At 48.1% G+C, this 10,428-nt stretch overlaps 1 protein-coding gene across 1 annotated transcript; it reads right to left on the minus strand.

Annotated features, from left to right (window-relative positions):
- Nucleotides 1-4,637: 4,637 nt before the first annotated feature.
- Nucleotides 4,638-9,659, minus strand: NR0B1 (nuclear receptor subfamily 0 group B member 1). The gene is made up of 2 exons (XM_049643647.1): nt 8,476-9,659; nt 4,638-5,255 (listed from the first exon to the last, which is right to left on the minus strand). The coding sequence occupies exons 1-2, from the start codon at nt 9,644-9,646 to the stop codon at nt 5,011-5,013; spliced, it is 1,416 nt and encodes a 471-aa protein (XP_049499604.1). The 5' UTR covers nt 9,647-9,659; the 3' UTR covers nt 4,638-5,010.
- Nucleotides 9,660-10,428: the final 769 nt, after the last annotated feature.

Below are 10,428 nucleotides of genomic sequence, written 5' to 3' on the forward strand. Positions count from 1 at the left end.
ATACAGCCACAACCTCGTTCTGGGGAAAGAAAGAGGTGGGGTGGGGGCAGGTCATGACAAAACCCTCGTAGGCGAGTGGCTGTGGCGTTCCCATGGTATGCGGCATGTTTGTGATCAGAGGTCAAAGTTAACCTATGCAATGTCAAAAGAATCCATTCCTAGGAGAGTTGGCTCACTCACTGGATCCTCCAGCTACCGTAAGGGAACAACAGCCACAGCTCAGGTGATGATTTGTTTGGCTCTCTCCTTCCTCTGGGCAGGGGGAGAAAGGGCCAAACATAAAAATTAGTTTGTGCCTGCTCTGTCCTCTAAGTGGGAGGAAAAAAGGCCAGAGCAGGGCTTTAGATAAAGCAGAGGAAAAAGAATGAGAAAAAAAAAACACCCCAGCCATTTTTTTTTTCAGCCTAGCTGCTACTGCAGCGGTCCCCGCCCATAGTCCTGCTGAATTCTCCTGGCAGCCGCGATGTGAACCCTGTAAATGGTGAATTTAATGTCAGGGGCTTGCATAAACTTGTAATTCTTTTTTTTTAAAGGAAATTTAAATCACAGCTTTGCATTTTGTGGCTTTTGTATCTGGATAGATGATTTAAAAAAATAATGTAGAACGTTATGCTTTCAATTTCATAAATGCTAGAGGGGTCATCTCAACCAGGGATAGCTGCAAAAACTAAGTGTAAATGGGCCACAGCTCCCTTGCTTTTTGTCACAGGTGGGCGGTTTGAAATTTGAACTCATAATATTGGAAACAAGTCTCCATAACTGATGATTTTTGCTATGGTTTTGGCTATTGGAGTCTCAGGAAAAAAGGAGCCAATGTCCAGATGAAGATACACTTTGGGAATTTTATACAGCATTTTTTAATTTTGCTAATGACTTCTTATAAAATCCGATTTTGACCCTTGGGAGCTGATGGTTTTCTGGCCCCTGGTGGGCAGAGTCGTGCATGGGGCAATTTGGATCCTAAGACCGACAAGGTAAAAAGTGCGTGGGAAAGTCTCGCCCATCACTTGTACTTAGAACACAAGTGCCTGGCTCTACAGTGTCTCAGCTTTGCCACTGTGGAGGAAAAGCTGCTGGCATGTTTGATTTATTGACTTTCCAGATCCTATTTTTCTGGACCTGACTCTCAAATTGAAACCTGATACTGCCTGCCCTGGGCTGTTTCGCCCAGCACTGAGCTGTGCTCAACTGAAAGCAGATATAGGCTCAGGGATCAGAAGTCAGACTCTGGGACTGTTGGAAATTTAGGACACCCCTCTATTGGGTCGTAGTTATGAAAATGTAAATGGATGGTGGTGAGACCAGCTGGGTCACTTGGGGATGCCTAAGGAAAGGGCTTGTTCTCCAATGAGACCGTATATAATGAAGCTTCAGAAGGGCTCTGTGTTTCCGATGAGGACAGTGACTGCATTCCTAACCTGTGATTCCTCTTGAAAGCTGCCAGCTGGGGGCGGGTGTGTGTGTGTGTGTGTGTGTGACCCTCCACCCACCTCTGACAGAACTGACTCTGGAACCCCTTGGGGGCAGGATGTGTCACTGCTGTTGACCATGTTCTGCTTTCCAGATTAGTTGCATTTTGCAACAATGACTTGATAGTCTGACTCAACCCCTCACCTTTCTCCTGCTGCACCCAGCTTAGGCGGTTGGATCATTCAGTGCAGCTGTCTCCAGAAAAGGGCTGGATCTTTTCTAGGCTGCTCACCAGATAAATGACCAGGACGAGAGGTCTGGGGACAGGAGAGGTGATGTGAACCCATTTTTAAAAAATACTGAATGGGGCGCCTGGGTGGCTCAGTCGGTTAAGCGTCCGACTTCAGCCAGGTCACGATCTCGCGGTCCGTGAGTTCGAGCCCCGCGTCAGGCTCTGGGCTGATGGCTCAGATCCTGGAGCCTGCTTCCGGTTCTGTGTCTCCTTCTCTCTCTGCCCCTCCCCCCTTCATGCTCTGTCTCTCTCTGTCTCAAAATAAATAAATGTTAAAAAATTTTTTTAAAAAATACTGAAAAATCAGGATTTCATCCTGACCATTTCTTTACCCTGGCCAGTTCTTGAATATGATGTGTCTTTCCGGTTAAGTCGAATAGAAATGTTATCCCGTGCAAATGCTCGTGTCCCTCTTGCATACAACCCTTCCAAACGAAATGTCTGGGCAAAAAAAGAAATGATTAGGAGAGACTGTAAATTTAGGATCAGCGAGTGGGGCACACTGATGTTCAAACAACCACGAAACCTTGGTATACGGGGAGGCATGGCAGTGGAGGCAGACCATAAATGATCTTTTTTTATTCCAGAACTGCTCCCGGAAGCTCTCCCCTCTTCCTGGAGGAAAACCATGGCGCCTGTGCCAGCGACCGACCGTGAGTGCTTCAGATTCCAGAGGACCGGCAGAGCACTCCCACATGCCCTCTACACTCAGCAGGCGACAGACTAGTGTTGCTGATGGAACTCTTCAGAGCTGGTCACATCGGGCGCTGCCTCTGAAAGGCGCACCTGAGAACCCCCGGGGTGAGAGGCAGCACGGGGAGGGGGTGGGAAGCCACTTTGGGGGCCCCCCCAGTAGCATGTACCGCATGACCAGTGCACATCCTGTGTGGGGCGCCCGAACTTTGTAAGCCCTTTGCTTCCAGGGACACATGTAACCTGGGGGATTGTACCTCTCAGATGGATGTGTGCCCTATCGTGACACTGCCTCAGCCTTGGAGGGCTTGGGGATAGCTTCATCTTACCTACCAGGCCTTGCTGGGCCAGAATCGACTCCTCAGGCCAGGTTTTTTTTTTTTTTTTAGGGGTTCATACAGGAAGTTATGAAGGAAGCCACCTGGGTTTCTAAGAGCTTTGTGGCTCCTGGTCTGTTTGTGTTTTAACTCGCAAAGTCCAGAACCTCCAGAGGGCATATGGGCGACCACTACTGGAGGCTGGCCTCAACCTGTTGTGTGGAGTCCTACTGATGATAACTGTGTAAAGACACCTTGGCCGTGGGCCAAGGGAGCGGGTTATGCAGATGAGTTAAACATAGCAAGAGTGAGACTGTCCTCAGCCTCCTTGCAAGGCTGACCCTTGGCCGACACGGGGGAACTTCAGTCTGGGAGCATTCCTTGCCCTTCTGTCAAGCCTGAGAGTGACTCACCGGGCCTAGAATGTGCCAACAGTGGGGGTTATACTGAGCATTTGCTTGCTTTCTGTGTGTTTGGAATTTTGGTACGCGCTAGGTAAAAGATGTCTATGTGAGTGGCCCCCAATAAAAAGCCTACACTCTGAGTCTCAAAGAGCTTCCCTGGGCAGAAATATCATATACATGTTCCATTTTCACTGCTAGGGAAGAGTGTGCTCTGTGTGACCCATCATGGGAAGCGAAAAGCAAGAGGAAACTTGCATATGGACACATGGTTTCCTCTGTACTCTGCCTGTGCCTCTTCCCCTTGTGAGCCGGCTGTATACCCTGCCCACATCACCGTGTTAAGCCTTGGCCCTGAACACAACTGTATGCAGTGTCCCATGAGAACTTCTAGCACATCTTAATGGGCTGGTGATCTTGGGGTCCCCCAATGCAGTCAGTCACCAATGGAAGGGTCATATTTTCTTATCATATTGTAGATGTTGTGAATTATCTTGAAATTTCAATGATATTGGCCCATTCTTTGAAATGAAGGTAGATATTAGACCTGCCACCAGTTTGTTATTTAATGTGTTGATAAAGAAGCATATACATTATACATTTTAAAATACTTTTGAAATTTAACATTTTTATTATATATTTTTTTTAATTTTTTTTTAAACGTTTTATTTATTTTTGAGACAGAGAGAGACAGAGCATGAACGGGGGAGGGGCAGAGAGAGAGGGAGACACAGAACCGGAAGCAGGCTCCAGGCTCTGAGCCATCAGCCCAGAGCCCGACGCGGGGCTCGAACTCACGGACCGCGAGATCGTGACCTGGCTGAAGTCGGACGCTTAACCGACTGCGCCACCCAGGCGCCCCAATTTTTATTATATTTTGACACAATTCATTTCCTTTGCAATCCTAAGTATTTTATTTGCTGCGATATTCTCAGAGCCTGATTCTGTGATGTCCAGGCATTCGCCAGACCGCTAAAGGGGTCTGCACTAAAGTTTAAGGCTTCTTGCAACAGGTCAGTAGCCTGGGCTAGATGTATTTATCACTAATGGGCAATTTCTTACCTATGAGTGGATAAACATTTAATGCCTTAAGTTTTATCCACGGATAAGGAAGAATTAGTTCTACAGATTACATTCATAGGGGCAGCAAGAGTCAACAATCAAGTCCCTTAATAATTTTATGCCATGCTTGTTCAAGGTGACAGTTACATATGTAATGTATCTTAAAGATGAGATACCATTTGGGGTTTATAACAATGTTGAGCTTTCTAGAACTGTAGCTCCTCCATATAGAATACAAGTTTCTTGTTGAACTTTATTGCATAAAGTCTTAAACTAAAATTCTGAAAAGCTCTGACTTCACTTTCAGGTGTCTCTGTGCTCACAGATTGCCACTTACCTCCAGTTGGTGCAAGGAGAGTCTTCACATTAAATGTTATGGTGCCACCTCCAAAGGTAACTTTATTTTTGTTTTTGTTGGCTAGGTTTTTGATATTTTTTGAAGCCTTGCTTAAGCTCTGGGTTTTTGTTGTTTTTTTTTTGCAATCAAGTTAATGGTTAACACCTTAACATTTATTATAACTTACAGATTTGATTTTAGTAGGTTCACTGGAGAGAGTCACTAAAAGTGTGAAAAGAGGTTATGACAGTAACATCCTGCTCTCTTCTCAAAGATGGACAGAGATGTGTTACCTGCTGGTAAACGCTTTCCTTCACGATGAAACAGTATGGATCAGAGGATTTTCTAAGGGTCTAGAACTCAAGGTTTTCTTTAATCGAATACAAAAATATGCATAGAAAAATAAGTCTATTTTACATTATTTTTTTTTACACTGTTCTGCCTCCGGTTCCTTATCTTTCTCTCATTGTCAACTGCACCCGTGTGGCCCCCACACCTTCATAACTTCCCACAGAGCATTTCCAGCATCATATCATCCATGCTGACTGAACCGATGACGGGCCTGAAAAACAGTTCCGCAAGGACATTGGCATTGACGTATCTCAGTAGGAAGAGGGCGCTATTCAGTTGGGCGAATCTGATGTGGTGCCCCCTGTGCGTCATCCTGATGTGGTCGCTGAGTATCTGCTGAGTTCCCCACTGAAGTCCCTGGATGTACGTGACGCACTGTAGGCCTGGCAGGCCTGGAGGAGAAAAAGGGAGAACAGTCTCTATTGGAAATAGCTCATTCAGCATCCTTGGCTCGCTTTTTAAATATACCCATTTCTGCCCCTTCCCACATTAAACAAGAGTTCAAGCTTCCTACTGCAAAGGGCTTTCTAGAACAAGGATAAAATGCCAAACCAGTTCGAAGTTTTCAGAAGCAATGCTTCCAAGAATGAACTATCACATAGTTATTTAATAGTTACTGTGTTTGTAGCCTCACATTTGAAAACTGCTAGGCCGGAGCCAACAGATACACATTTATTCAATAGGACAGTAGAATATCACTTAATGAATCAAGGCTCCAATTTACTGTGCAAATAGGAAGACATTAAAATTGTTTCTAGAAGTGAGCACTCTACATTTTACCTATGGGAAACAGGCCATTGGAGAATGACTACAGGTTTTGCCAGATGACAAATATTTTAGCATCCTCCCTTGAATTTCCCACCAATACAGTGATTAGCCAGCTGATGGTGGTAAACCTCACGGCCACAAACAGTGACTCTTGAGTTGCATCCTGTTTGCCTACAGGCTGATTCTAGTCTCCAGGCCTTTAGTAATTTAAGAGATAACACTGGCCATTTAGCTCATTGTACTGTGATTTCCGTATTGGGGAAGGTTTAAAAAAATTGATTCTAATGATTAACGCAAAATCACTTTTAAAATAATACTAAAGAGGTCTACTAAAGTCAGAGGTCTTTAAAAGGTTAGAAAGTAAACATGCAAACATCATGGATCACCATATGGCTCAAAAGTAACTTTACCGACAGGGAATGCTTGACCTCCTTGCAGTATAGTGTGAAAACCCCAGTAAAACTGAATGAAATACAATGCAGGAAAGATAACGTGCCTGCAAGTTTTATCAAGAAGGTGGTAAGAGGTGGCTGCTTTAAAAGTTCTTTGAGGCTGCATGACAGGTATATTACTGTCAAGTTCCTTAACTTGTATTTAAATAATTGCGAATTTATTGTGCTGTTTAAAAGTTCTCAGTGATGAAGACAATCAATTTTCCTTCCCTTTCCTACAAAATCCAGCAGTTAACTATTTCAATAACACCCTAGTAACCAACAGACTAGCAGGACCAGCCAGCATTCTTTGAAAAATTACTAATAGGCAAGTCATTCCTATTATAAGCAAATGTATCTGATATATTGAGAATTAAATAAAGCCACATCTGTACTCCATCTATACTGGCCATACACATTAACATCCCCTAGTACCTACACTCATTAGCCAGGCTTGAGACCCCGTATTATTGTTTGAATTCCACTGGTGTAGGCAAGAAGAGGCTTGCCTGAACCACCACCAGCAATGTGAAGCTCCTCTAGGTCCAGATTCATGGCTCCTTAAAACCTCATTTTGTAAATTCCCTGTCACTTTCCTCTGCTTTCAGAACTCACCCTCCTTTTACACTGCCCCCTCCCAAAAGACATGCCTATAAAGTAAATTCAGGAAAGAGAAAATGCAGACAAATGGACTCCACAATTAAAAAAAAAGTTTAAACACAAAGATCAGGACACACAAAAGGCTAAACATCAAAGAAAGGCCACACGCTTATTAGCAGGTGCATTTGTTTGAAACACACTCAACTGATTAAATTCAGTGAGAGCATTCAGAAAAGCAGAGAGAGAATGAGAGAGATGGTGTGTGTGTGTGTGTGTGTGTGTGTGTGTGTGTGTGTGTGTGTGTGACCAAAGTATACAAAACAGGGTGGAGGGCAAGAGGGGAACTCGTGGAATACAAACTTCTGGAAGCTGAGCCCCTGCCTTTCTTTATTCCAACATAACATATTCCAACATAACAAGGCATGTGGTTGCTGTTTAACAACACTGACTGAAGGAGTGAGAAAACGCTATTTCACAAATGATCTTAGGAACCACCTTGGGCACTTACTACATATGCAGATTCACAGGCCCTGGACCACAGCTACCAAGTCAGAACCTCTAGGCAAGAGCCTGGTAAGACTTTGAACTAGCCTCTCCCCACACTCCGTGGCATTCCTTATCCACAGCCAAGTTTGGAAAAGAATGATAGCGGCAATAGGTGATGTACTATGATGGCTGGGATGAGCAGAGATCTCTAGGTACGGAAATGTGAGTTCTGAGTGAAATATTATCCTATTAAATACTGCTCTATACCCTTTCAAAAAACTACTGGGCAAGAGGCAAGGACATAACCACAGACTCTTGCTGTTAGGAAAAAAAGGTGTTAAGGGAACACTATAAAAACTATCCCAACTCAAGTTGCCTGGAAACTTTGTGCCCGCTTGTGACCTTTCTGGAGGGACTCTGGTCAAACACAATTCTCGTAGTATGACATACTCAAGAAAAGGTGCTGGGCGGTCCAGGGAGATATTCTCTCATGATTCGGTTGCACCGTGTGGGGCAGAGTGTCCAGCACGTAACAACCTGAAAGTGTTGCAGCAGACATCCTGTGGGGCCCAGGAGACCCACGCTCCACGACTCACTGGGCTCCACGACTCACTGGCGGTTATTGTGGGACTAGGCTACCTAACCTGCAAATGGGGTGGAGTAAGGATGAACGGTAGAGGGGCTTAAGAGGTGCCTAAGGTCTCTGTAAGCTCTAAGAGACAGGGCCCCTGCTGGTGTTTTTTCCCTGCCCCCTTGGTGCAGCTGTTTAGGACCGTAAAAATGATCATTCAGGGGCAGAACCATGAAACACTAAGTCCAGTGTCCCGAATGGCTGTGCCCTCGGGGGATGGTATAGAACTCCTTAAGTAATGTTTACTTTCTTGCCAGCCTCCGTACATTTCTTCGAACAAAAAGTCCTAGTAAATTTCAGAACTGCGTTTCAGGAAGACATGTTGCAGAATTTGCTGTGAACGCGAACTTTTTTTTTTGTTTGTTTTAAAGCTATACTACTGGATTTAAAAAACTAGAGCGTAAGGACAGCCCTGTCTCTTGCAGGCACAAACTCTTCCTTAGTAACAGAAAGGGGTAGAGAGAAAATAAACCTCATCAAACAACCTCCCTGCTCTCTGCTGAGTGTCTGGCAGAAGCCCACCCACTAGGAGTGCTTTCTGGAGCTCCCCCAACTCTGCGGAGTCACTCGCGATTCTTCGCTGGTGCCTCGACACTCCCCTGACCACAGAAAACTCTTCAGTGCCTGCGCCCCGGGTACGCACTGCCCAGCGCTTTCCTGAACAGAGAAAAGCCTGCGCCGAGGCTGCGCCCTTACCTGGGTTAAAGAGCACGGTCCCCTTGAGGTACGCGTACTCCTTGGTACTGATGTCCAGGCTCCAGCACTTGGCAAGGAAGCATTTGATGACTTGGACTTCAGCGGCAGACGGCAAATGCCCGGCCTCCAGCGGCCGTACCAAGTGTGGCGGCAGCGGGGACAGAGGCGGCGGTTCGTCGCCCGCGGTCTCCCGCCGCCTGGTGGTGAGGATCCTCTGCAGCAGGCTGGGCTCCGTGATCTCCACCGTCTCGAAGTTCAAGCGGTCCTGAGCCAGCTCGAGCATGAGCAGCGGCGCCCAGCAGTTGCGCACCAGCACCAGTTGCTGGTCCAGAGGGAGCACCTGGAAGCAGGGTAAGTACTTGACAAAGCGCATCGTCTTCAACAGGCCGGCCGAGGCAGCCTCGCAGACCACCTGTGGACTCTTGAGGGCCACCCGCCGCTGTGCGCCACACTGGGGGTCCCAGAAAGGGGCCGCGAGCTGCGTCTCGGGAGCGGCGTGCGCCAGCTTTGCGCTCATGGGCAAGTGGTGGAGAATGCCGTCCTGCTGCGGGTGGTCGTCCCCGCAAAAGCTGCAGCGGTACAGGAGCGCCCCTGCCCGCCCACCCGGCAGCGCATTTCTGCCCCCCAGGCCCTGGGCGCCGTAGGAGCGATCCCACCACGCGCCCCTAAGCCGCGCTTCGGGCGCTTCCGGCGCCACGTGCGTCTGCTTTGCACTCGTGAGCAAGCTGTAGAGGATGCTGCCCTGCCGCGGGTGGTCTTCACCGCAAAAGCAGCAGCGGTACAGGAGCGCCATGGTCCGCCTCTCCGGCAGCTCCTTTCTGCCCACCGGGGGCTCCGAGCCGCACGAGCAGCCCCAGCACGCGCCCCCCGGCCGCTCCTTGGGCGCCTCCGCAGCCGCTTGCGCCTCCTTTGCGCTTGTGAGCATGCAGTAGAGGATGCTGCCTTGCCGCGGGTGGTCTTCCCCGCAAAAGCAGCAGCGGTACATGAGCGCCCCTGTCCGCCCCCGCGGCAGCTCCGCTCTGCCCACCAGGGGCTCCGCGCCACACGAGCAGCCCCAGCACGCGCCCCCCAGCCGCGCCTCGGGCGCCTCCGCAGCCGCGTGCGCTTGCTTCGCGCTCATGAGCATGTTGTAAAGGATGCTGTCCTGCCACTGGTGGTCCTCGCCCGCCATGGCCCGTGGTGCCCGGAACCCGGATCTGTCCGGTGGCGGCCGCCTGGGATCTATTTATGTCAAGCGCGCACGCACGCGCATCGGCCGTCTCCGCCAGGGCGAGGGCGCGGAGGGGGGCGCGGCGCTGTGCTCTGGTGTGTTCGCCCTTGACCTCAGCGGTTCCGAAGGGGCAGATGCTCCTTAAAAGCTGGGAATAGAGGAGGAACGGAGGCAGGGGAGCTCCTGAACCCTTCCTTCGTCTCATTACACCGTTCCCTGCCTCTGGAAGACAGAGAAGAGAGCAGGGAGCAGGTATTTGGGGGCACTGTTCCAACTCTTTCCCTTGAACCCGGGCATATAATTTGCTCCCTTTATTGGGAGGGCAGAGGTGCCTAATAAAGGAGGGAAAATCTATTTCTGTGCCAACTTTGCATACTTTCATTAAGTGATCAAAGTTTGCATAACTTATGTTTTGCATATGTATAGGGAGGTCTCATTTTCAGAGAACTTGAAAAATACAGACTTTGGACCAGCGCTCTCAGCATTACATGGTAACTTGGTAGAAATGCCCAATTTCAGTCCCCAGCCATACCTTCTGACTCTGAATCTGCATTTTAACGAGGGCCCCAGGGGGATTTGCATGCACCTTAAATTTTGAAAAGCACTGGTCTAGGGATGCTGTCTTTAAAAGCGTTTTTGTTTAATCCATTTGATATTTACCAGCACCCAGTCTGTCATAGATGCTGTGTTAAAGAGCTGGTAGAGTGACCAGGATGTAACAGTGGCTAATGTTTGGGGCTATA

This window comes from Panthera uncia, chromosome X, assembly GCF_023721935.1.
Source record: "Panthera uncia isolate 11264 chromosome X, Puncia_PCG_1.0, whole genome shotgun sequence".
Lineage (NCBI taxonomy): Eukaryota > Metazoa > Chordata > Mammalia > Carnivora > Felidae > Panthera > Panthera uncia.